We start from the raw sequence: 27,821 nt of genomic DNA on the forward strand, positions 1-27,821 counted from the left end.
AATTACCCACATCCTGGCACCAACCAATCAGTAGAGACCACAACCCTACCTCCTTTAGTCACCATGATTAATGGCTTTTCCCCAGGGTAATCCTCCGCCCCCGCGGAAGCTATCGGGGAGCCAAGTATTTGAGTATGAGCTATCTGTGTCTCCAGGCCTGGCGCCATCTCCTTTAGAAATCCTCACCTTCTTGGCTGCAGACTCCTGTTCCTGTCTGCTGGGCTTTGACGCCTGCAGGCGAATGAACCTCTTCACTGCGGTAACAAGTTTGGACTGCTGTATCGAATTACCACCGGCTGGGTGCCTTAACCAGCAAACATTTATTTCTCACAGTTTTAGAGAGATGGGCAAGGCCAAGGTGCCGGCAGATCGAGGTCTGGTGAGAGCACACATCCGGGTTTGGAGATGTCCGTCTTCTCGTAGCCTCACGTGGTGGAGAGCAGAGAGAGGCAGCGAGCTGTATTCTGCCTCTTCTTAGGGCACTAATCCTATCAGAAGGGCTCCTCCCTCATTACGTAGTTACCCCCCAAAGGCCCCATCTCCAAATACCATCACATTGAGGAGTAGGGTTATTTTTATATAAAGAATTTATTGATTTTTTTTTTTTTGAGAGAGAGAGAAACATGGATTTGTTGTTCCATTTATTTATGCACTCATTGGTTGATTCTCATAAGTGCCCTGAGGATCGAGCCTGCAACCTTAGAATATCTGGATGACACTATAACCAACTGAGCTACCCGGCCAGGACAGGATTAGGGATTTAGCATATGAATTAGGGCACACAAAATCCATGGTAATGGCTACGCAAATATGCTTTCAGTTATTTTGGAACTGTTGGGTCCAATGGTAATTCTATTTTAATATTTTGAGGAACTGCCACACTGCTTTCCATGTGGCTGTGCTATTTTACATTCCCTCTAGTAGTGCACAGTGTTTCAATTTCCCCACATCCTTGCCACCACTCATTTTATTGAGAGTAGCCATCTCAGTGAGTGTGAGGTGATCGCTCATTGTGGTTTTGATTTGTATTTTCCTGTTAATTAGTGGTGTTGAGCATCTTTTCTTACGTTTGTTGTCCATTTATATGCTTTCTTTGGAGAAATGTCTATTTGAGTCTATATTTTTTTTAAATTGGATTTTTTGTTGTTGTTGAGTTGTAAGAGTTCCTTATAGATTAAGTTTTAGCCCCTTATCAGATAGATTATTTGCAAATATTTTCTCCTATTCTGTAGGTTGCCTTTTTATCACTCTTGTTGATTGTGTCCTTTGATGCACAATGATAAATTTTGATATTGCGCCATTTATCTATTTTATTGACTATGCTTTTGGTGTCATATCTAAGAGTTAATTGCCAAATCCATTGTTATGAAGCTTTCCCCCTATTTCTTCTACCAAGAGTTTTATAATTTTAGGTGTTACATTTAAGTTGTGGATCCATTTTTAGTTTTTATATGTGGTATAATGTAAGGGTCCACCTCCATTCATTTGCATGTGAATATCCAGTTTTCTTGACACCTTTTGTTGAAGAGGTCCTTAAAGCATGTTTTTATTTTTGTTATTGTTAATCCTCACCCAAAAATATCTTTCCATTGATTTTTTTTTTTTTTTTTTTTGAGAGAGAGAGTGGGAGAGGAGAGACCAAGAGAGAGAAACATCGATGTAAGAGACACATTGACTGGTTGCCTCCTGCATGTGCCCCAACCAGGGCTGGGGATTGAGCCTGCAATTGAGGTATGTGCCCTTGACTAGAATCAAACCCAGGACCCTTCTGTCCTCAGGCCGACACTCTATCCAATGAGCCAAACCAGCTAGGGTAAAGAATGTGTTTTAAACAACTTTTAAAAGTGCTCCTAGTTTTACTTTCTTTCTTTCACTTAGCTCTTTGCTGGCTTCTTGTCTTGCTTGGCTTTTGCACTCAGGGGACTCCAGAGAAGAAGCACCATTGAGAGGAGCAGAGCCAAGAGCTGGTTTATGCATCCACTGCAGGTGAGCAGTTGTCAGGTACCTCCCAGACTTCTTCCCTGCACTCTCATCACCTGTATTCGCTCATCCAGCTGCCAGCCAGACTGAGCTCACTGGGCCAGGACCCAGCCTGATGGAGGCCTGGCACAACCACATTGCACAGATGAAACTCAGAAAGAGACAAGTCCAATGTGGTTGGTGAACCAATATTCAAACCCTAATCAATCTGACTCAAAAGACCTTTTTACCACCATACTAGGTCCTTGTTTCTCCTGCTCTGCTCACAACAGACTTGATGGGTCTAAGGTCATCACCACTATATGCATGTCCAGTGCCATTCTACAATCAGAGTCCACACACCATGGATTTCAAGCTTAGGTGTGAGCTGGTAGCTGATGGAATCTGAGGCTAAGGAGCCATGCTCTCCCAGCTGTGCAGATAGTGCCCTCTTGTGGTAACAGCTGCCATTGGAGGTTAATGATGGAAAGCAGCTTGCTTTCCAAGAAAGAAAAGCGATATTGCTTACTGAGGGCCTACTATGTGCTTTCATGGAGCTTTTGTGATGCTTTTTCCCATTACAGTACTTTACCATTGCACAAATGGTGGCTTAAGCAAGGCGAAGGGATTTTTCCAGCCTGTTCTAACTATTAAACTTAAATCTGCACTTTGATTCCCAAACCTTTCTTTAAAAGAATTCCAATCACGCTGTGATTACGAGAATGAGGTCGGAGATCATCAAGAGTGCTTCTCACATCTGCTTCTTCTTAAGGTAACGTTTTTAAATGAATAGTTTTGAGGACAATATGTATAAATGACAGATTCATGAAACTATCTGAGATATACATAAGAATGGAAGGAAGAATATCATTCTGCCTGGGAAAGATAGTGGAAACATTTTCTTGGAAAACATGGCATTTGAGCTGATTTAAGGACCACTAAGATTCAACTAAGGTATTGGAGGGGACCACCCCCTAGCATTCCAGGGCCACTATATCTACTTCGGTCTGGAATTCATTCCTCCTTGATGTCTTTTTAAAAAATCTTTATTGTTGAAAGTATTATATATGTCCCCCTTTAACCCTTACTGTCCTCTTCCAGCCCACCCCTGCTCTGCCCCAGGCCTTTACCACCTATTGCCCGTGTCCATGGGTTTAGCCAGTGGTCGGCAAACTCAATAAGAACCAAATATCAGTAGTACAACAGAGCCAAATATCAACAGTACAATGATTGAAATTTCTTTTGAGAGCCAAATTTTTTAAACTTAAACTTCTTCTAACACCACTTCTTCTAGACTCGCCCAGGCCGTGGTATTTTGTGGAAGAGCCACACTCAAGGGGCCAAAGAGCCGCATGTGGCTCGCGAGCCGCGGTTTGCCGGCCACTGGGTTAAGCATAAACAAATTCTTTGGCTGATCTCTTTTCTCTACCCACCCTCCCCCTTGATACCTTATAGCACATGCTTCCTCTCCGTGGGCCTTCCCGGAACCACTTGTCTGAAGTGGCCCCTACCACACTCTGCTTTATCTCCACAGGCCTAGTCTCCTCTCATCAAATGTAAGCTTTGTGAAGGCAGCGACATGGGTCTGTTTTGTTCACTATAGTTTCCCTGGCATCTAGAACAGTGCTGGACACATAGTAAGTACACAATAAATAATTCCTGAATTAATAAAGTATACCAATGAAATAACTCCATTTTTTGAGCCCAGCAAGGCAAAAACGTGGCCTTGTCTTCATTTTAGATCATCCCAGCTGCCTGATTTGAGTTGTATACTGTAGGTCAAGTGTTGACAGATTCCGATCTTAAAGGGGCCAGGCAGGTAGGAAGTGTAAATCTGAATGAGTGCAATCACTAGAGACAATAGTAAGCGGTAGGGCATGTGGTACCTGGCTGCCTAAAGGCACTCACATTAGAGCTAAACAAAAAGCTGCCAGCTAGTTTTGGCCCCTTGGCCACCCGTGAGCCTGAACTGAGGAACTACTATAGATCAGGTTTGCACTCGAGCAAGATCACTGAGGATGCCATTCAGATTGCTGTTGGGTGGGGGGTGAGGGGCCAAAAGGCAGAACTGTCCAATTAAGTTCATCAGCTGGAGGAGGCTGGTGATGAGCAATGATGGGGTCCTAAAGTGTAGTTGTGAAAGCACAGAGGAGAAACAAGATGAGTTGTTTAGGGAGATAAAATTGATGGGTGATAAAATCTATTTTTCATTTATGAGGAAAGCTGTGATGAATCTTTCTTCCTAACTCTGTTTTCAGGAGACCATTTGAACTTCAGGAAACGAAACGTGAACCTTTTTAAGGTATTTAATTCAGGCTTCCAAGTGTTTTCCGAAAAGAATATTTGAAGTGTAGCAAGGGAAGAGAGTACCTGCTCTGACTCAGTAAGTTTACTGAGCATCTGCTACATGCTAGGTAGGCACGTCTTAGCTCCTTACATATTGATACACTAGAGGCCGATGCACGGGATTCATGCAGGAGTAGGCCTTCCTTCCCCTGGTTGCTGGCCCCGCCTTCCCTCTGGCACCTGTGTCCTAGGCTTCCCTCGAACGTCCGGGAGGAAATCTGATCTAATTAGCATATTACGTTTTTATTATTATAGATGATTAATCCTCTAAACCAGCGGTTGCCAACCGGTAGCCTATGGACCTACTGGTGGTCCATGAGGTCTGAAAGGTTAGCCACGGCTGCTCTAAAGAATCCTTTACAGTCAGTTCTGTTATTCCCTTATTTCAGTGGGGAGGAAACATACAGGAAAGCTCCATTGTTGGACAGTAGAAACTGCGGGGAGTCTTTGCTTTACAGAGTATAAATCTGCCTTCCTGTAAGGGCTGCCTTTTGCTCTGAGTTCGTGGAGTTGCCCACAGCGGGCAGTGCTGTGCAATGTTTGGGAATGGGAATAATGTCAAATTACTTATCCCTTTAAGTCAAATTAGTGTGTTCTCCGTCCCATCACCTCACAGGAAACTCAATCCCTGTCCTTCCCTGCAGTCACACAAGATTCAAGGGAACTGCCTGTTCCCTGGCAAACAGCACGACCTTCTCGTGTTCCCCTTCACGGTCACTGCCAAGCACCAGCTTTGGCAGGGTGGCGGTTTCCACTACCGCGAGTCCCGGTCCCTGGGTCTGACCTCTCACGGCCCATGTGGTCTTTCTGGAGGAGATTTCCATCCCAGCTGTTCCCAGAACCTACTGACCCACCCCCTTACCCCCAACCTGGGGGACTTCCTCCTTTCCAGAATTCAGACTTGTGGGGATAGGTTGTTTGCAAGTAACATCTGCTTCCAACCTCCAACACATCGTCCCTGAATGATAAGATTTAACTCAGGAAAATGGGTAAAGAAAATCCAGGTCACTGGGAAAGGCAAGTCTTTCATCCCCAGGTGGCCGTTTCCCCATTTGTGAACTGGGAGAAGGTGGTGAGGATTCGTTTGTAGTACATAGCCCCGTGCGTGTGACAGCAGTGAGGGAAGGCACATGTTTATCTGCAGTGGGCTTACCTGCCTCATGACTTCTGGGACCAGGGAAGGCTCCCTGGCAGGGAATGTCCCTTCCCCAAATGTTCTAGCACAATGCAAACAAAAGGAGCTGCTGCTTTATGCGAGCCACCTGCCAGCCACAGTGAGCCATCTGTTATAGGGTTGAGGCCAGGGCCTTCGCCACAAATATATAAACTATTAAATGCCATGAGAGAAAAGGACAGAGGGATCAGACCTTGTCTGAGAGGCTAAGGTGGTTGGACTCGGGGCACTTTTTGACTCGGGGCCCTAGGTTCTCCCGTCTGTGAAATGAGGAGTAGGAAGCTCCACCTCGGGGTGTTGGGCTCCTCTCACTCAGTCACTTCATGTCCGCGCTGCTTGTTGGCTCTGAAGGCCCACGTGCAGGGTACTGTCTATATCAAAACTCCCTGCTAGTTTACTTCTGGCTTCCTGTTTGCAAGCTTTCTTGCCAGATACGTAACAAAACAAATCAGCTGCCACGTTAAGTGCTGGCAAAACTATGAGGGCTACTACATGTTTGTAATTCTGAAAGCCACAGTGCTCTGAAAAACAAGTTCTTTCCTGAGTTTGTTGCCAAATTCGTCTGGAAGCAATATCTGACTTGAAATTTGTATGCATATTAATACAGCTCATTGTGGACCTAAGTGCCTTCCCCATAGGTTCTAGGCCCTGCTGTGGATTTTTAAAAAATACATTTCCTTTCTAAAATCTGAAGATTCCTGGCCACAGGGACTTTAAATTACTATTTTGTATTCTCAAGAAATGGATTTTCCTATGTGATTTTATAATCACAACAGCCTTGTAATACAGTGAATGGGTATCTTCCTGATTCTACAGAGGGGCACTGTAATGGTTTTTAGTATAAGTAATGGCCAAATCATTCTTAAAATATGGCTGAATGGGATGCAAAGAGGTAGCATGATATTAGAGCCTATGTGTGTTTTGAGCAAGATTCTGAATCAAGGACATATTTTTAGACTACCTCTTGGTTGAAATGCAAGTATGGTCTAGGGCAGTGTTTCCCAACCTTCTCTCATGATGAGAATCACCTGGTGGAGTTGTTAAAACACAGATTCCTGAATCCCAACTAAGAAGTGCTAAACTAGAATTTTTGGGAACATATAGGTAAAATTGTATACTTAACTAGTGCTCTAAGACAGATGTTATATACAGAGCACTAAGTTAGGTATGCAATTTTACCTATATGTTTTCAAAAATTCTAGTTTAGCACTTCTTAGTTGGGATTCAGGAATCTGTGTTTTAACAACTCCACCAGGTGATTCTCATCATGAGAGAAGTTTGGGAAACACTGGTCTAGGGCAGTGTTTCCCAAACTTTTCTCATGATGAGAATCACCTGGTGTTGTTGTTAAAATAGATTCCTGAATCCCAACTAAGAAGTGCTAAACTAGAATTTTTTGGGAACATATAGGTAAAATTAGAGCACTAGTTAAGTATACGATTTTACCTATATGTTCCCAAAAATTCTAGTTTAGCACTTCTTAGTTGGGATTCAGGAATCTGTAGTTTAACAACTCCACCAGGTGATTCTCATCATGAGAGAAGGTTGGGAAACACTGGTCTACTCTAAGGTATAGTCCGAGGTAAGGAAACGCAAGGCCAGGTAGTGTGGGAATTTAACTCTATGTTCTGAAAAGGAATATTTACAACTATTGGTAAACATTAATGTGACTCCAAACATCTAATTAAGTCCACTGCTTTCCCCGTTGGCCTATCGGATATATCTTGTCAATACGTCTTTATTGAAAATGACACTGATTCATAAACACTTCTAAAGTTTAACTCTAGATGATGACTTGCAACAGCAAACTTAATCTACTCAAATTCAACTAAAGACGACAAAAGACTGTACTACTGCTGGTACCCCAAGCCACAAAAGTTGACCTAGGCCCTCTGTGGAGCCCAGGGGGTGATTCAAGCCAGCAATATCGTGAGTGACATCCATATTGTTTCTTCTCAAACCCGACTCCCCCCCAAATCAGCAGATCTTAAGGAAAGTGCAATGTTGTAAAGTTACACAAAAGCAATAGGAGATGCTGTTTCCCTAATTTAACCAGACACCTTTTGAGGAAAAAAAGGGTTTCAAAATTCTTGGAGCCACAACTTAAAAAAAAAAAAAAAGCAAGGAAGGTCAGCATCACCTCTTCCAAATTTTAGGAAATCAGGATAGTGAATGATAAGAGAAAGGGGCAAGTCCTGAGTAATAATGTGTAAACTCTGAAGTATGTGTTAAAAATAAATGGTCTTTCTTGGGGGGAATTGTTCATTTGTTTCATATGGGGTTATATTCTAACATAAATGTTAAGTTGGAGGAAAACCTTACTTAGCTAGAATTATATGGTCTGTGGACCGGTGGTCTGGGAGGTCCGAAAGGCTGGCCACCACAGGTCCGGTGGACTCCCCGAGATCCGTCCTCTCCATTTGCCCTCGGTACTCAGCCTTCTACCACAGTACTTACCTACTCATGCCTTCTTGCCTTTAGCATCAATTTGGACAAGAGGATTAGTTACACTTAAAGCAAAATGACGTAATATACATGTTAAGTAAGATTTTCAGAAAAAGAAAATCTCCATGCACACACAGAGATGTAAAAAAAACACCAGCACATAATAAATGAGTTAACAGAAAATTGATATTGGAAGATATTCTAACCAAGTAATTAAATACATAAAATTAGCCTACAACTTAAAGGGATGACCCTTTTAAGATTTTGCAAAGGATAAAATTGATTAAAGAACAGTGTTGATTTTATTACAAAAAATTTAAATAATCAGAATTATGTGATACAGAAACATCATTTTTAGGGAGACAGAATTAACAGACTAAAATTTGGAAATTCCTTTTTTTCCTTCCCATAATATTATATGATTTTCCACAGTGGCTTTTTTCATGAATGTAGATTATAGTTGGGATAATCTTCATTTTTTATTTGGCATTTAATAGTGATATGGAGCCTGTTACACAGCCCATTGTCATCAGCATACATCTTGCCTATGGAAATTCAGAAACACTTACTTATTCAAAGTGCCCAGTTTAAAAATATATATATATTTTTATTGATTTCAGAGAGGAAGAGAGAGGGAGAGAGAGAAAAACATCAGTGAGAGAAAATCACTGATTGGCTGCCTCCTGCACACCCCCTACTGGGAATCCAGCCCACAATCCAAGCATGTGCCCGTGACCAGAACTGCACCCGGGACCCTTAATTTCGCAGGTTGATGCTCTATCCACTGAGCAAACCGGCTAGGGCTCAAAGTGCCCACTCTTAATTTTCCATTAAGAGCAGAGCAATATGGTGACAGAAGTTTTTGCAAAATATGTGATATTGTATTTTGCTATGATAGCTGTCTGGTCTGCAAAAGAAGGAAACAAGTAACTTTAATTATATAGTTCAGAAGAGAAACAGGTAACTAGCAGTCCATAGCACAAAGGATATCTCTGAAGAGAAAAAAAGGACAAAAAATACATCATCCAAGATGAGATAGAAGAGACTGGAGCCACTGAAACACTACTTCGTGGAATATGTCTAGGAGTAGGAGCAACAGATTGTATGTGTTTTGTACTGTAAACAATGTGCATCATAGAAAATGAAAACCTATAATTCTAGTAAATCAATGTAATGAAAATCATTCACACAACATTAAATATGCAAATATGTTTAAAAAAATATTTTAATAAGCATATTCAGAATGGCAGACAGGGAATGGGAGAAGGGAATTATTTTACAGTGCAAAATTACTATGCATAAATTTAAAAACATCCAACTCATAATTTTAAATGCCTATTTAAATATTATTTCAAATACATTTTAAAGCTCAACAGACTTCTGTTGAACTGAGTTGCAGATTCTGAATTCTAGCTGAAGACACGTCATAGAACAGAAAACCATTCCAAATGAAATCGACAGTGCTTTGCTGGAGGTCAGAGAGACTAAGTAGCTATTAACAAAGGCTTCTTTTCCCAATGCAATTTGTCAGGAGTTCAAGAGTTATGAAATGTAGTAAATATTAAGCAAATTAGATTCATGATATTACTACAAATTTCATAGTGCAATGACTTATAACTAAGTACTGTGTGAAATGCCTATATAAACACAAAATATAATTAAATATTCCTTTATGAGGAGCTGAGCATTATGTATTATAATAGTGGAATGTCTTTCATTAGGCATACTTTAAAAAGAAAGATGAAGAAAAGATTTCCTAACATGTATACATGTGCTGTATTCAACAACTTCACACACCTGCAAACAAAATGCATCTTTTATAAAAGGTGAAAATGGTACCTCAAATATTACAACAACTTAAAAAGTACATTACTATTTGTTCAAAACGTTTCTATAGTCTTTGACAAAGAGCTAGGATACTTTGGATTCATTTGAATAAAATCTGATTTAGAAAATGGATTGTGACTATATGTTAAAGCTGCCATTCTGGATAAATTAATGTTCTAGGCAAAACAAAAACAAAACAAAATTCATGCTTCTCAACACTTCCACCCAAAACCTGGATTTACTGGGATTCTGTATGTAACAGTGAGTGCACTTTATATGAAGCCAGTCAAGTGTTGTAGAGTGGCTCTTAACACTGTTTGGGGTAGGGGGACTTGTTCACACTGGTGGAGGGAAGCAGTCTGAACATATGTTAATAGTAATACTTCATGGAGTAAGGCCTAAACCATAATGTCTCAGTGTAAACCTCTACTCAATTGCATTGGACAGCTTAACCATTAAAAACAAAATCACAGAAGATTTATTTAAAAAGGCATCAGCTCTTGAACTGATGGCTGGAAATGAATTGGTAGAAGCATTTGGGGTATGCCTGTGTGATAAAAACAATAGGTAACAATCTTTTATAAAAGTTTGGATATAGGTTGGTCTATCAGCTGTATAAAACTACATTTTTCAACAAGAATTTTGCACTAAAAATAAAATGGCACTTTTGCAAGGCTATGCAAATGGATGATTCTATTTGTAATCACAGAACAATAGTTACTGTATAACTTATTTTCATTTTGGAAATATACTGTCGAATCTGAAAAACTAGATTGTAACTGGAAAAGTCCAAAAACTTTTCTCTAACTTCACTTTTTCTTTTTAAAAATCAAAATTGCTGCCTGCCAATTCTTTGTGTGTGCCAATTATCTAAATATCACTTGACCTTTCCCCCAGTTCATTTAATGCAAAAATGGAAAATTTCATAATGCATATAAAAATAACTGAACAGGATTCTGGTCAGCATGATACATTTAAGCATTTAAGCCAATATTAAATGTTTGTCTTGCTTCAAAAATAATTTTGAAAATTATAGCAAATACAAACTATGAAATCTAAGTATCATGCTTAATTTGAGAATTATCACACTATTTGTCCATAAGTAAAAAATTGAAAAAAAATTTTCACAATCCTTCATGAATGCTTTTACCACCTGAATAAGAAACATGACTCAGTTACTACACAAAACACTTAAAAATTCATTAGAAAAACCATAGCAAAATAAAATGAAAGCTGACAGACTCAGATATCAATTCCTCTCATAAAAGTTTACCAACTGTACAAGTTAAGAAAATTATACAAGCTTTTGTATTAAGAAAGAACAGCTCAGTCAAGACATATGTACTGTAAAAATCTTTCAAAGGCTACAAAGAATCTGGAAAAATACAGAATGTATTTCTTAAGCCCAGATAAGAATATGGAAAGACATCATTGATGTCAACAATTTTACATATACAAACCTGACTTGGTTTATTTTTAAACTTCTATATATAAAAAAATCATGCTAGCATAACTTTCAGGATTCATAAGGGTTTCCTTAATAACGATACTCAACTTGTATATAGAGAAAAATGTCTGAAAGATTTCAATAAACTAAAAAAATTTGGTGTTAAGCAGAAAATTTGTTTTTTCTTCTCTGCCATAAAAATTAAGCAAAAAGTACCTTAGAGTAAAACTTTAGGATTAATACATCCAATGAAAAGGTACAGATATATCTTTATTTCAAATTTACTAAATTGTTTGTTATATCCTTAAAGGGTCTTTTATAGTTTTAAAATAAAAGTTCTGCAAAAGGCAGAATTATGAAATCATATTTACTAAAGTTAGGACTCAATTCAGTTTTCAAATTTTAACCAATTTAAGAAAATCAAGTTTTTAAGGTAACCCATCAACCCTGAAAATTTTAATCACACCAGGATTTACTCCAAAGAAAGTAAAATAAGTCTAAAATTCAGTCATCTGTGTTTTCAAGTTCTTCAAATTTCCCATGTGAGATTGTTTCTTGGAAAAATTCAGAAGAACCTGGACTTTCTTTTCCATTGCTGTTTACCCTTCGCCTTTTGGCAGGTCTCTCACTTTTCTCATCAATATGGGCAAGCTTTGGGTCAGTGGTAAGATTATCTGTTTCATAACCATTACTATCCATATCTGCATGAAGTGGTTTCTTATTTCCACCTGTTGGTCCATTAACGTGTAACCCTTCAACTTTTACTTCTTCTTTGTTTAATAATTCACCTGGTCCATTAGATGACACTCCTAAGTTGGAAGAAACAAACTGCTAATATTAAACTGTTATAAGATTGCTTTTCATCAAGGAAGTGAGGAATCAAATCTGCGTTATGGTCTGAAATTGGACTATGTTTATTTGCCTACTAGCGGTATGACCTCAGGCAAGTTATTTATATTCTCTGAACATCAGTTTTATCACATATACAATGAGGATAACTATGATGCACAGCTGAGAAGATTAAATAAGTTATTAAGTATAAAGAATTAAGAACAGAGTTTGGCATATATTAAGAGCAGGTTAATATTATGTGACAAAATAAGCACTGGATCCAGTAGTCAAAAACTGAATTTTTAAGCAAAGATATGCATAAATTATTCAGATTTAACAAACCTTTCTAAAACCATGTAAAATATTATATTCTTTTTTAGAAGCTTGAGCTTTACACTGCCACATAAAATTACGATGTGACTTTTTAAATTTTAATGTAAATCTTTAGATACTCCTGTAGTCTGTCATGTTGAAAATTAATGTTTTCATTGTCTAAGCATACACTTAAAATGCTAAAAGTCAATAAATTCCTCCATAATAGGTGAGAAAAGAACACAATTATTCTAATGAAAGCAAGTTAATAGTAAAAAGGTCATGTTCACATTATCTGCAATAAGAAGTAGAAATTGTGGGAATACTTAATATAAAAATATAAAATGTACCACTAAAGACAATTAAAATATTCAGTATAAAGGATAAGACTCAAATATTATATTTTGGTCAAAGTAAATATTCTATTTTCCCCAACTCACAAGTATACCCAATCATGAATCACGGAAGTATGCATCATGATTTTGTTGTAGTAAGCTGAAAGAGTTGGTAATATTGTGATTAGGTAGAAAATAACTGTAAGGTTTCAAGACACTGATAAAGTCCCTTACAAATAAATAAAACTGGGTTAGAAATTTCCTTCCTTTCCTTGAAAAACCTGAGAATTTGAGTTTTAGGTACTCAATGTGAATGGCTTCTGGGCTACTGAGTAATTTATAGGAAAATCATGAAACTCTCCTACTTGACCTGCATGTTCTCATCAAATGCTTTAAAAAGAACAAGAAAAGGAAATTATTTATTTGGTATTATGAGCAAATAGGAAGACAAAAGTAGTACCAACTGAGTTTCTACTTCTAGTCCCAAGGTCAGATTTCAGCTTTTTATTGTATTTCAGGGTGGAAGTGGTAGCATTAGATGTCATGTGAATGAAACTTTTTGGACCAGGAAATTGGTTGTTGGGCCCTACTTTTTGTTGGCTTAGCTGGTCTTAGAAGGGAAGTAGTGAGGAAATAGAAAGGGATAATCAAATAAGCATGTGCAGTATATTCACTACAGCAGTGCCAGGGTCAGACCAAAGGTTAGAACAAGGGTCAAATTTTTCTCAGCATTTCTCTTCTAGTTTCTGTCACGAGTTTAGGTTAGCTCTGCACTAGCCCTCCCTAAGGCTGCTACATCAGAATGTAAGTAGGCAGAACTTAACTCTAATGTACCCGTTTCTTTCTAAAGAGGAGTGAGGGACTTATTACTTTCTGCCTGGCTACTGTCTTACTTGGAAGATCATTTTTTATTAAATTAGAAGTCAAAATAGTTCTCTGATTAGGTGTTACTGATCAGCACAATGATCTTTGGTCCACTATATATTTTAAACAAGAACATTATCTGAACTTCAATCATACTGGTATGCCTTTTGCTTCTTTTTTTCCATGGAAATAGAAATAGAAATGTTTCTTTTTGATCTTTTCCTATCCTTCAAGGTTATTATGCTATCAAAGAGAAAAATATTCAAGCTGGTGTCTTTTTAGCTATCTCTCTTTATCAGTATGTGTTATACGCTCTCAAAATATTTTAAAAATGTGTATTTCTGATGTGAAATGGCTGGAGTTTTGGTCTAAAAATTAACAAGAATATTTATATTCAGACATCCTAACCAGATAAGAAAATAGATGCTACTCAAAAAGAATAAATTTCTTAAAAGAAATGGTCACTGTTGACAGTATAGTTTATTAAACTTATTTTTATAGTGATATTAATGGGAAGTCTTTCCAATTAACTTGTAGTCTGTGTATTGTTAGTATGTAAATATGTATGTATGTATGCTGATATCATGTTTCATCTGATGTTTACAATTATTAATTTAACTTCTGCATTGAAGTTTAATAGAAACCAAAACTGAACATTCCAGGCTACAGAAAGAAACAGAAGTGTTTCTTTGGTTGCTTACCATTTTGATTACTATTGCTTATAGTGCCATCTTCTTTCTCAGACTGGCTGTTACTACTGTTTGAGGCAGTTGGGGGAGGGGATGGTGCTCGGCTGGAGGCAGCACTTTCACTTTCATCCAGAAGACGATCCATGTAATCCCTTAAAATTAAGTAAGATAATAAAGTAATTATTTTCTTATATTATAAAAGCTGACAATTAAAATTAAGTGAGGTTAAATTGAGAAGGCTCTACTTACAAATATATCCTAATTTTCACTTACTAGTACATTAATTCTACTGCCTTATCTATCACACCAGGATCTGAACGTGTAAATGGAAAGCTTATTTTGGTTACAAGTTTGTAGGAAAAATGAGCAAGAACCTTAAACTAGCTAATTTTAGAGACCTATGGGCAGTTTTACGACTTTAAAAATTGTAGGCAAGTGCTCAGAGTGGTCCAACTAAAACCAGAGGATCTAAAAATGAAGAGATAGGGATGATGTCAACCAGAAGGAGTATAGAAGAGTTCCTGAGCAAACACAATGGGGTTTTAAAGCCCCTAAAGTCTATTTGATAACTACGGCAACATCTAAAAGACAAATTAGGTCCTAACAATGAATCACCTCCCTAAATCTTCCTGGATACCTTCTATATTACCTTTCTGCTAGATATGAGCTATAAGTTCACTAAATTTCTGGGCTTATCTACTGGCTTTATCTGCCACTATGTCATTAAATGCGAGTTCACTTCTTCCCAAGTCATTCCTGAATGTTATGGCGCGGAAGGTAGTTATGTATATGAATTGGTCTGAGTTAGACCTGGGTTACTATCTCTCTGAGGTATAGTGCTCTTATCTGAAAAGCCATGTAATCATACATGACCTATCTACCACATAGGGTTGCTGTATAAGACACATATAGGAAAAGTCTGCAACACCAGCTCTGGAAAAACTTCCTGAAGGCAGAGACTTTAGTCTGTTTTGTTTACCACTGCACTTTTGGTGCCTAAGTTGTACATGACACGGCGTAGTATCTTAATAAAAACAAAAATACATATTTAACAATTCCCTTAGAATAAGTATAATGGAAATATTCAGTCAAATGTTTTAGAAATTTGTGAGCAGGACAAAGAATGTGGATAAAAATGTGGACAAGAAAACAGTGGAAAGGCTCAAAAGTCTTGTGTTAAAAAGTCCATAAAAAGAAATCAACTATAGCTTTAATCTCAAACTTCATGATCACGCTGTCCCTTGGGTTATGGGATATAATAAATATAGGGATGTGGTACCTGAGCTCAAGAAGCTTCAAACAATCTGAGGTACAAAATTAACACATATCAGAGAAACATACAAGATAACAGGCTAATCAATTTAACATTCTAGGCCTATTTACCTCATCTATAAATGAAAGGAGTTAAATTTAATTGTCTTTATGACCTTTTGGCTTCATGCCATGTATCTTACCTGCAGAACAATTATGTAACAAAGTTGAAGCACAGAGAAACAGAAATAAGAATGATTAAGGCTAAAGGGAATTCAGAAGCTAAGGCTAATAGGAACAGAAGATGCATGATGAGGAATTGCTGGAAATAAATTTGGTATGGTGGGAATGGATAACGGAGGATGCTAAAACCCAAGCAAAGGAAACTAGAATTGACTAGATATCAAAGTTATTTTAAATTTCTGAATACATCAATGATATTGTGAAAGAATTATTATTACTTAATAATTAATGGCATTCAGAATGCTTAAGGAAGAAGAGGAGTCAAGTAGACTACCCAGGAGAGTGAAACAGCATTCAGATAACCAAAGTTAGCTGAGTTAATTTTTACTTTTAAAAATATATATATTTTTGTTAGAGGCTCAGTGCATCAATTCGTTTACCAATGGGGTCCCTCGGCCTGGCCTGTGGGATCGGGCTGAAACCAGCTCTCCGACATCCTCAAGGGGTCCCAGGTTGCGAGAGGGTGCAGACCAGGCTGAGGGACCCCACCAGTGCACGATCGGGACTGGGAAGGGATGTAGGAGGCTGGCCAGTCAGGAAGAGAATGCGGGACGGCTCCAGGGTGTGTCTGGTCCTTCCCACTCAGTCTTGATCTGCCAGACCCCAACAGTAAGCTAACCTACCAGTTGGAGCATCTGCCCCATGGTGGTCAGTGCACATCATAGCGACTGGTTGACTGTCTGCCCCCTGGTAGTCAGTGCATGTCATAGGGAGCGGTTGAGTGGCCTTAGCATATCATTAGTATATTATTCTTTGATTGGTTGAACAGACAACCAGATGACTGGACACTTAGCATATTGGGCTTTTATTATATAGGGTTGGTTTCAGAGAAGAAGGTAGAGAGATAGAAATATCAATGATGAGAGAGAATCATTGATAGGCTGCCTCCTGCATGCCCTCTACCGGGGATGGAGCCCACAACTTGGGCATGTGCCCTTGACCAGAATCAAACTTGGGACTCTTTAGCCCACAGGCCAAAGCTCCATCTACTGAGACAAACCAGCCAGGGCAATTTTTACTTAAAAAAAAAAAAAAAGAAAAAAAAAAAGAGGAAAAAATTAAATGCAAGGTGGTTTCAGCCAAATCTTCAAATTGCATATGGCTACCAATTCTTTCAAGTAGTAAAGAATCTGCATCAGAATCTTTCAAAGGATATTTATAGGCAAAGAATGTAGTTCATTCTGGTGAACAAATGCCAGATAACAATGCAACAAAAAAATGAACAAATAACTTTCAGGAAAATGTACTCTATGATTTTGACTAAAAATAAAGATGAAAAATGCAATTTTGGCCAAAGGCATTAACTTAATGTTGTGTGCAACTAATAACAAAAAGTAAACTGGTTTGGAAGCAAACTGGAAAAATATCTCCATGCTTACAGAAAACCACAATTTCTTCTCATCTGGAAAATAATGTATAGTGTGGTCTAAAATTACAGTTCAGCTAAAAATATATATATATTAAACTTTATGAAAGACCCAAAGGGAACATAATCAAAGACTATAAAACTGTTATCTTGCCTAGTGGGGCAAGCACATTTGTTCACTTCATACATTACACCAGAGGAACACTGTTAACTCTTGAAGCCCAAGGAAAGAGAAAATGAGGATTACCCTTACCTGTGGCTATTCCACCTACAGAATAACTTAACCTTAACAGGAAACAAGGTTATAGACATAGGCATCTTCAAAACGTTACAGAAGTTATGGAGAAATTATCAGAGAAACTAAAGTGTTTGGCAGCACATCCCTATCTAACCTGCGAAGCTTGACAACACAGAGGACCAACAAAGCCAGCCCACAGCACCGCCCTTGGTGATGCTCTCTGGAAAAGAAAACTGGATGAACCATGGGTCTGCCTCAACATGGCAATTCTTATGTTCTTATGCTGATGATAACAGAATGCCTGTAATTCATGTGTGAATATTATTTCTGAAATGGGTGGAAAAAATGAAATATGTTACTACTGGCTTTTTCCTACAGAATAGCTTGAAAATTGAGACTAAAATGGTACATTCTGTAAATTAGACAGCTATATCTAGTTCTACATTATGCTTCAACAATACCAATTCATTATATAATCCAGAAAAACTTATAAATGTATAATATTAAACAATTAGACAAAATTTGGAATACTGTTATGAAATTCCACTCTAGCTATCATGAGCTTTAAGCAATGGGGGATGAGGCAGTGTCCAATGTACCCATGATTTGCAAGGGCAATCATAACCATTTATTCGCTTTTAGATGATTTTGCTTGTGACTTTAGAGTGTTTGATCCTTCAGCAAAATGACCAGCAGCGAGAACTATGAGGAAACATTACTCCAAAATATGTATACAAGCACATCTTTCAAAGGCAGTTATTTGGCCAGCATAAGAACTTGACTAGTGAACACTGACCAAATGAAGTCACATTTTACATTATTCTTATTCCATACACAGTAGGGAATAATCAGGTATAGTATGATCAGGTTAAGTCCACTATAATAACATTTTAGAGCAGGGGTCCTCAAACTTTTTAAAGTGGGGGCCAGATCACGGTCCCTCAGAGAGCTGGAGGGCCGGACTATATGAACTACTAATTCCTACTGTAACACCTCGGCTGCGCTCACTGCCCAAAAAACCTGGCGGGCCGGATCAGACTCCTCTGCGGGCCGCATGTGGCCCGCAGGCCGTAGTTTGAAGACCCCTGTTTTAGAGCAACTCATGTGAGAGGATAGGCTCTATACTCTATGTCAGCCATTTTCAACTAGTGTGCTGCAAGACTTTTAAAACATGTAATACCTAACTATTGAGTCAGGGGCACTGACCTCTTTTCCCTTAGATCAGTGGTTCTCAACCTTCCTAATGCCGTGACCCTTTAATACAGTTCCTCATGTTGTGGTGACCCCAACCATAAAATTCTTTTTGTAGCGACTTCATAACTGTAATTTTGCTACTGTTGTGAATTGTAATGTACATATCTGTGTTTTCCGATGGTCTTAAGTGACCCTGCTAGCGGTTCTCAACCTTTAGGGTTGCTTAAGACCATCAGAAAACATTACGATTCATAACAGTAGCAAAATTACAGTTATGAAGTAGCAATGAAAATAATTTTATGGTAGGGGTTCACCACAACATGAGGAACTGTATTAAAGAGTTGCGGCATTAGAAAGGTTGAGAACCACTGCCTTAGATTGTCAAATTCAAAAGTGACACAGCCAACACAACAATAGCCACTGGTATGAATGAATCAAAATTGTACCCAATTTTTTTGTCAGATCAGCAAAAATTTCAGCAATCTTATATATAAAAGCCAATCAACCAGAACAACTGGTCGCTATGATGTGCACTGCAGCCGCTCTACCCCTAGCTCCCAATCGGTCCCCTACACCCCAATTAGGGGTTGGACTGGCCTGGCCCCACCACCCTGATCAGGGGCAGGGCCAGCTGGACAACTGCCCTCAGTCCCTCCCACCCGCAGGCCTGATCGGCCCCCATCAGGGCAGGCGGGCCAGACTCCACCCATGCACAAATTTGTGAACTGGGCCTCTAGTTTATATGTGCCATGAGATGAAAAAGGTTGAATGTGGCTGCTCTATGCATTTAAATAACAAATTACTAGTGGCAATGGGGACAATGCTTCATTCCAGAACTAGACTGACTGAGAGCTAAGAGAATTTGGTGCATGGGGACTGGATTAGACATAAAAGGCATTTTGCATAATGAGTTTTGGTTCCCTGGATCTAAAATAGATTATACAAGCCTCAACCAGTTTGGCTCAGTGGATAGAGCACTGGCCTGCGAACTGAAGGGTCCCAGGTTTGATTCTGGTCTAGGGCATATACCTTGGTTTCGGGCATATCCCCAGTAGGGGGTATGTAAGAGGCAGCTGATTGATGTTTCTACCTCTCTATCCCTCCCCCTTCCTCTCTGAAAAAAATCAATAAAAATATATTTTAAAAAATAGATTAGACAAGAAAAAATATTAATTTCCTTTCCTCTTTAAAGTGCTCTATTAGGCATATGACCCTGTAGTTTTTTTAGAAAAGATAAGTCTCTCTTTTCTATTTTTACTGCTCTCAGAGTTATTAAACTATAAATGTTTATACTAAATAAAACAGAATTAAACAAAAATATGCTTTCACAGCTGTTCTGATCCACTACTCTAAGGAATCCTACTGAAAACATACACTCTAACATTTGCTTTGAGATATATATATATATATATATATATATATATATATATATATATATTTTATTGATTTTTTTACAGAGAGGAAGGGAGAGGAACAGAGAGCTAGAAACATCGATCAGCTGCCTCCTGCATACCCCCTACCGGGGATGTGCCAACAACCAAAGTACATGCCCTTGACCGGAATTGAACCTTGGACCTTTTAGTCCGTAGGCCGAAGCTCTATCCTCTGAGACAAACCAGTTTCAGCTGCTTTGATGTATTTGTTGGCTCAAATAATATGAACTGTAGTTTGCAATGTTTTCTAAGATACTGAGAAGTCCAAATGTCCTACAGATATGTCAAATAATAAATTGAAACTGAAGTATTGTTAAACAATTATAATTTCCTCAAGAAAAATTTAGAAAAGCTTAGTAAAACCCTGGCTAGTTAGCTCAGTTGTTTAGAGCATAGTCCCGATATGCCAAGGCTTCGGGTTCAATCCCCAATCAGGGGCATATATAAGAATCAACCAATAGATGCATAAACAACAAATTGATGTTTCTCTCTCTCTAAAGTTAATAAATTAACCCTTTGCACTCCGAACCATTCTGGACATTGGCTACCAGCTACTCGACGCTACTTTGCAGCGGAGTGTGTTGAAATAACTCAATTCCCTGTAATCACTAATAAACTGCAATGTCCCCTGAGAGGGGACATCCGAGTGATATGCTAGAATTCCGATGTCCCCTGAGAGGGGACAGCAGAGTGCAAAGGGTTAAAAAGAAACACACAACTCGCACCCCAACAAAGCAAATAGAAAAGCTTAAAAACACATTACATGAAAGAAAAGATACTCACGTTACACCAGGATGAAGATTGTATTTCTTTTTTCCAAATCGCGTTTGCTGAGCAAAGAAATCATAACGTTCAGATTTTTTCCACATATAATAGAATGCTACACATTCACCAACTGACCTTGTTCGAACCTGTAAGAAACAAATATTTTTACAGTGATCCAAAATTAATTATTTTATAAAAAGCCTGAGAATAGTCTGCAGTGAGTTTAAAAACTATTATAATGCTAATGCTTTGTTTACTAAGTTACTCCTGTGATTACTGTGCTGTCCCTATGTGTGTAGTTGAATGGGTTCACTTCACATATGTTCACCTATGGGATAACAATGTTGACAAAATTCCGTTTTGCTACTTGGCTTGGAGAGCTGGAAGGATTGAAAATGAAAAAAAGGTATCTGCATGAGTACTTGGAATGCAAGATAATATTACTTTAACCCATATATTTCTATCTTGAAGGAGGTATCTTGTGAGATTGATGGCACCCTAAGGCAAATTTGATTATTCACTTATTTCATTACCTGACATACATTTTTCTTTCTTCCCCTTTACAACTTTGGCCTATGTCACTTGAAGGCTGAAAGCTATTAGGGATCAAAAAAATTTTTTTTCAAGCTCATTTTGCCTCCTTTAAAATCTTATTTCTCCATAGATCTAAGCAAAGTCAATTGTACTTTTTTGAGTAAAAATTGAAGATATTTTGGGGCATGTGAACTTAACATTATGAAAAATCCTCAATATAATAAAGTTCTATTATGACTAAGATCAAACTTCAATCCAGGTATAAAAACAAAGTCTTAATGTTTTCACTGTACCATACTTCTCCCTCTTGGATAGTGGTTTCAAATCACCTAATAAGTTTGTATTCCTTAAAAAAAAAAAAGGGGGGGGGATTTTGGGGGGCATGTTGTTGCTTCTAGTTATATCAGCCTATCATTCTAGGGGTCTCTTCCATAGGTAATCCAACATGGTTTGATAAAAAATGTTCAAATTCAAGCAGGAATGCTAGAAAACTGTTATCCAAAATGTCCCTTCAAACATGAAACTATATATATTTTTTACATTCAGAACCATACATGATCATTCATTAGCATAATGCATCCCTTTCATAGTGTTATTCACTATATTGGAGGTCATATATTTGGATACAGCATTAAGGAGTATAGATACATTTTCTAAAACAATGCTAAAACTCAACATTTTTCTATTAGTTATGTCTGATGTCATATACCAAGATGCAAGATAACCCAGAGCAAAATTAAGAAAAATGAACCCATAGGATTTGTAAGCAATATTTTATTTATGAAACAAAATACTGCTAAATATGTGTTAAAACAAATCAAGCTTACACCATCCAATCACATCCAGAAGAATATAAGGAGAATGTGGAAACAGACTATTTAGAGAGCCTAAGACTTAAGCCCAGATATTTTTAACATCATCCTAGTAAGCCACCACACAAGACTTAGCTACAATCTTTAAGGAAACATGGAAAGCCAAGCTCTTTGTCACTTGTATTTGCTAAAAGTGTAATATTTTTAACCTGGAAATTACTTAATTCCCTACATTTAAACGCTCAGAGTTTAATTTTGCCTTTCCCAATTCCCCATAGGAACAGCACATTTTTCCAGTCTATATAATTGTGTAATTACTATTAAAAATCTTACTTTATTTCAGCTGCAAGAGAATTAAACCTAAAAATAAATCTGCAAGTAATAGTGAAGTTCTTTTAGGGATACACTGACACTGTGTGATTAATATTACCAATATGGAATGATCATATTAAATAAAATTGCCGATCTATGAACAAGTAGGTTATGGTTTAATTCCTGGTCAGGGTACATGCTTGGGTTGCAGGCTCAATCCTATGGGGGGGCAGGGGGGGAGGCATGCAGGAGGCAGCCAATCAATGATTCTCTCTCTCCCTCTCCCTTACTCTCTGAAATCAATAAAAATATATTTATCCTAATTATCCATATTAAATAAAGTATCTGATTTTTGGCCTCTCAGGACTTAAGCAAATGTAAATACTTAAAATATAAATAATGTCATGTTAAATATGCTTTAAAGTTTCAAAATTATTTGAAGACCCTCCTAACAGAAATTTGTCACAGGATGTGGAAAATAGCTTTAAATAATTACATAGTACACACACATCTCACCCAGAAGTTGGTGAACATATTTGCAAATGAGTTCAATATAAAGGCTTCTAACATCATACATTGAAAAGTCCCTTGGCAAATATCTGCCAGGAAGTCCAGGCATGTTTATTATAATCCCTAAATACCAATATATTAAAATTTCATTGTATAACTTAAAATATATATATATATATATATATATATATATATATATTGTGGGAGCCCTTTTCATGTCCTGCGTGGTTCAGGGTTCTGGTTCAGGGTTCGGGTTCTGGAGAAGGCCGCACACAAATGAAAGACTAGAAAAATATTAATTTGGGAAATGGGGGCCAGGCAGAAACCCAACTCTAAAGATAGGACTACCTCCTGGCTTGGGCCTGGCTATCCCTTTCACTGAGACTATGGGATACACCCATAGCCCTTAGGCAGGTAATTATGTAACAGGCAGATTATCTTATCAGTAAGGATTTACATGATTATTTGGTGGGGATGTTGCCTCAGTTACCATTGTCTCAATTAGATAGGGAGTGGTTGACTCTGATCTTTCAGAGCTTCAAGGTTGATCAGCCTTCCACATCTTTCTATTAGTGAGAGAGACAATGTTCAGTTTCCGGCAATATATTTTATTGTTATTTTACAGAGAGGAAGGGAGAAGGATTGAGTTAGAAACATCAATGATAAAAAAACATTGATCAGCTGCCTTCTGCACAACTCCTACTGGGGATATGGCCACAACCAAGGTACATGCCCTTGACCGGAATTGAACCTGGGACCTTTCAGTCCACAGGCTGATGCTCTATCCACTGAGCCAAACTGGTTAGGGCTCATTGTATAACTTTTAACATTAGAAAATAATGAAGACATAAGATAAATTTGGGTTAACTAATTTCTTTTTATAAAATAGAGAACATATGTCACTTACTTTATTAGCCTGAATTAAATGAAAATCCTTTCCATAGGCCTTCAGCCCTTGTTCAAAATTTCTACACTCTTCTTCAGTCCAAACAGGCAATTCCTCTGACAAAATGGGAGAAAAACAACTATTAAGGAATGTTCCCCAAATGTTGTATACAACAAAACTGCAAATAAAAATATAACTCTGGTCACAATAAAGAAAAGTATTTTACCCCTAAGCCTTATTACTTATGGCTGCCAAATGACCAAGTGATAACAACTCCTTATTTATAAAATTTTGGATAATACCCTATGTCTCCAATCTCATCTTGAGCTACTTTCTCCTTTATTCCTTATGACCTTTCAATTCTTTAAATTTATGTTCTTTCTTTAGACTCTGTGCACACTCACTGTTCCTTTTGCCTGGAATTATTTCCTGCCTCCTACATCCCAACAAAAATATCACTTCGTTCTAGAAGCTTTCCCTAACAGCCACAACCTTTCCCTCAACTACATTAAGTTCCACTGCAATAAGTTTGAAATGCACCCTTTAGTTCTCCTTTAAAAATGTATAACTATTTCCAGTTTTCCTACCATTTCTAAGCACCATGAGGACAAGGACTTCGTTTGTAGTTATGTCCTTAGTACTTAGACCTTCCAATTTTTGTTGAACAAATCTTTCACTTGTTATATAATAATATATAAAGAGTTGAGAGAAAAACACACATAAAAAAAGACCCAAACCCAGACTTTACTTATGACTATTTATGAATAATGATTGCCTCAGCTAAATTATTTCCATTCAGTCTTAATAATTTTGAAGTGAAGGTAACATTTGTCACGTAACTTAGAACTTAGGGCTGTTCCCAAGATCAAATAAGAAAGTGTTTATAAAAATGTGCTGAAATTCAAAAGCAGTAAGTAGTTTTACTTAAATGGTTTTATTTTCTCTAAAGAAGGAACAACCTGAAAACCATTTCCCATAATGCCTTGTACAGGGTGGCAAAAGTAGGCTTACAGGAGAGTGGGGGGAGGATGGGAGCAGGGTGGAAGAGGTTAATGGGGGAAAGGAGGACCTATGTAATATTCTCAACAATAAAGATTAAAGAAAAAAAAAAAGTAGGCTTACGGTTGTGAGTATGCAAAAGATTATTTCTGTATTGTTATAACATAATTATAACCTGCATGTCTTTTTCTATAGGAACTGTAAATCTACTTTGTCCACCCTTGTAAAACTCTTGCTGCTATATACAAGTTATTTAACAAGTTATTTGTTATTCAACAGATGTTTACTAAATTCAGAAAGATCAGTATTATTAAAAGAAGAATATAGCTAGGTAGATCTAAGAGCTTAAGTTTTAAATTTCTACTACTTCATAAAAACAATTTTAATATTTATGCTTACCTCTAGCTGCTTTTACATTAAATCTTAATCTTCTCAATGCTTCTTCTGTGTCAAAATTGCATTTAACTAATTCATATAATGCCTAGAAAAATAAAGAGTTTCAATATAAGCTACAATTTCTTAAGGAAGTAAAGACTTTTCCAAAATCCAGTGTTTTCATCCTTTCTGGAGGACAAATAATTCCAATGGGTGGAATACTACAGAGAAACAAACTTAACCCCAATCCTGATAATTAACTATCTCTAAATATTTCAAAAATAGGATAAACAAATAACCTAAATTGGCTTCCACAGTATCACAAAAATTTAGAAACAAAAAATTTATTTATAAAGATCACAAATTCCTTCTTTTTTGGCCCTTTAGGGTTCCTATTCTAATTTAAACAAATCAGAACAGAAAAACACTAATTAAAAAAGGTTTAAATAAAAAGCCTGGCTGGGTGTGGTTTAGTGGTTAAGTGTCGACCTATTAATCATGAGGTCATGGTTCAATTCCCTGTCAGGGCACATGCCTGGGTTGGGGCTCAATCCCCGAAGGGGGACATGCAGGAGGCAACTGATGATTCCCTCTCATCATTGACTATATTTCTGTCTCTCTCTCCCTCGCCCTCTCTCTCTAAAGTCAATAGGAATATACATTTTTTTTTTAAAGGTAAAAATATTAATGCAGTCATTAGGTTTGCAGTAACCACTGGTATGTAATAACATTATACTAGATGTGCACAGTATTCCCAACTTGATGAGATCCAAAGGAACTTTTCTTTAATTATTATTACTTTCTCCCTCTCCTTTGCTCTCTTTGAAATCAATTAAAAATATGTTTTTCAAAGCCTAATAAAAAACATATACAACCAAACTGAAATATCAAGATTTTGGTTTGAGCTGAAGTCATTCCCATGATATGTTAACATTAGGTATCTTATGCTGATCATAACCTCAGATTCCATTCAAAACATTACAGGAATTTTGGTGGATAGAGTAACAACACTGAATGTGACAGCATATTTAAAATATACATATTTTAAATATAATTTATTTCAAGGAAATTATAACATTTCTTATTCATATACCTGTTCATTGTCTTTTATGTGAGATCCTTCAGGAATCGCTTCTACACCTTTCTCATCACCTGTTCTTCTAGATGCATCCTTAAGAAATATAATCACTCTATCTTCCGGTAAGTACTCAGGATCCCACAGGAGTTGATCATCATTTTCATATACTAATTTAATAAAATAATATTTTTTTAATTGTCAAAATTTGAAAGTTTGTTAAACATATCATTAATCAAGCAACTCACACTTAAAGCCAAAATGATAAAAACTACAAGGTAAATTGTCCTACTACTTGTCTAATTTCAATCTTGGACAATATTCATAACCTAGGTGAGTAAGCCATCTAACCAGAGAAGTATCACTTTATCCTCATTCAAATTCTGTCATACTTAAATTTATTTATCAAATTCCAAGCTCTCTTGGTTTAGATAGCACCACCACTACTTACTACCTATTATGACTGTAGGCAAATTGTTTCCCTTTCTCTGCTTCACCTGTGAAACAGGCTTCACAATCCTACCACATAGGTACAATTAAAACAATTCTGGCACATTTTAAGATTTAATGGATGTTCAATAGTTTTGAAAAGAAGAATTTAAAAAATTGCTCACCCAAATGCTAGCACTGCTTATTTCTTGGTAGGATTTGGGGCAATTATTTTTCTATGATGCTTGAAAATATATGAATATAAATAACTTTGATAAAAATAAAGTCATTTTTAAAAAAGCATTTAGGTTCCATCATTAAAATCTCCATTATAGTAAGAATAAAGCCTGAATCTCATCAAAATTTTAAAAGTGAAAGGAAAGGAGGAGAACCCGAGACTTGCGTAATTCTAAAAGACAGGAAGATGAAAATACAGACAAAATTAAGAAGGAACAGTCACAAGATAAAATATCAAAACCGTGGTATCACAGCCACTAGGGGAAGAAAATGTTTTAAGGAGTGATAGACTGGTTAAATGCTAAGAGACCAGACTGAACACTGAAAAAAAGTATGCTGGATTTATTAATAAAGAGGAAGGGAGATGTTTCAAGAACATTCTGTGCAGAGATAGAAGCTGAAGTCATACTTGAAAGAACTAAGGAATAAATGAATGGTGAATAAGTAAAATGGAAAACTCTTGTAAAGTTTGGTTTTGAGGAAGAATAGGGCAGTAGCTGAAGAGGAGGTATAGTGGAAGGAAGTCTTTGGTTTTGTTTGTTTTTTTAGAGAGAGATGAGACATTATCATTTAAATGTCAATGAAAGTACCACCTGGAGAAAGATTTTGACTCTAAGAGATAAAGGATAACTGACAGTGTCAAAGTTCCTTTTGCTATGAAAAAGAAATTAAAGCTAAACGTCTCCTATGTACCAGGCAATATGCCAAGTGTTTTCATGAACATTACCTGCTCCACTCACCACAGTTTAAATATCCTTTCTGTTCCCCAACAATTATATTATTTAAAATACAGCTCAAAGGATAGTCTCTAGAGATTTTTCCTTTGTAAATCTCAGGCCTTTTTAAAACTGCTGTAGAATCCTAGTGAAACTCTAAGTTATAAATACAATGAAACACCCATGACATGACTTTGAATATACTGCTATTGATTTC

The 27,821-nt window shown here is 37.2% G+C and overlaps 1 protein-coding gene across 7 annotated transcripts in view; it reads right to left on the reverse strand.

Annotated features, from left to right (window-relative positions):
* Nucleotides 1-9,131: 9,131 nt before the first annotated feature.
* The window catches only part of MIER1 (MIER1 transcriptional regulator), a 54,851-nt gene continuing 36,161 nt past the window's right edge, over nt 9,132-27,821 (reverse strand). For all 7 annotated transcript variants that reach the window (XM_084872597.1, XM_084872603.1, XM_084872600.1 and 4 more), the window contains 6 exons: nt 26,241-26,392; nt 25,172-25,253; nt 23,795-23,889; nt 20,738-20,865; nt 14,242-14,381; nt 9,132-12,007 (listed from right to left, as the gene is read on the reverse strand). In XM_084872597.1, coding sequence (XP_084728723.1) covers nt 11,703-12,007; nt 14,242-14,381; nt 20,738-20,865; nt 23,795-23,889; nt 25,172-25,253; nt 26,241-26,392 — 902 coding nt within the window. In that variant the 3' untranslated portion in view covers nt 9,132-11,702. The remainder of the gene's footprint in view (nt 12,008-14,241; nt 14,382-20,737; nt 20,866-23,794; nt 23,890-25,171; nt 25,254-26,240; nt 26,393-27,821) is intronic.

The sequence above is a fragment of the Pipistrellus hanaki genome (assembly GCF_964339955.1).
Source record: "Pipistrellus hanaki genome assembly, chromosome: 2".
Lineage (NCBI taxonomy): Eukaryota > Metazoa > Chordata > Mammalia > Chiroptera > Vespertilionidae > Pipistrellus > Pipistrellus hanaki.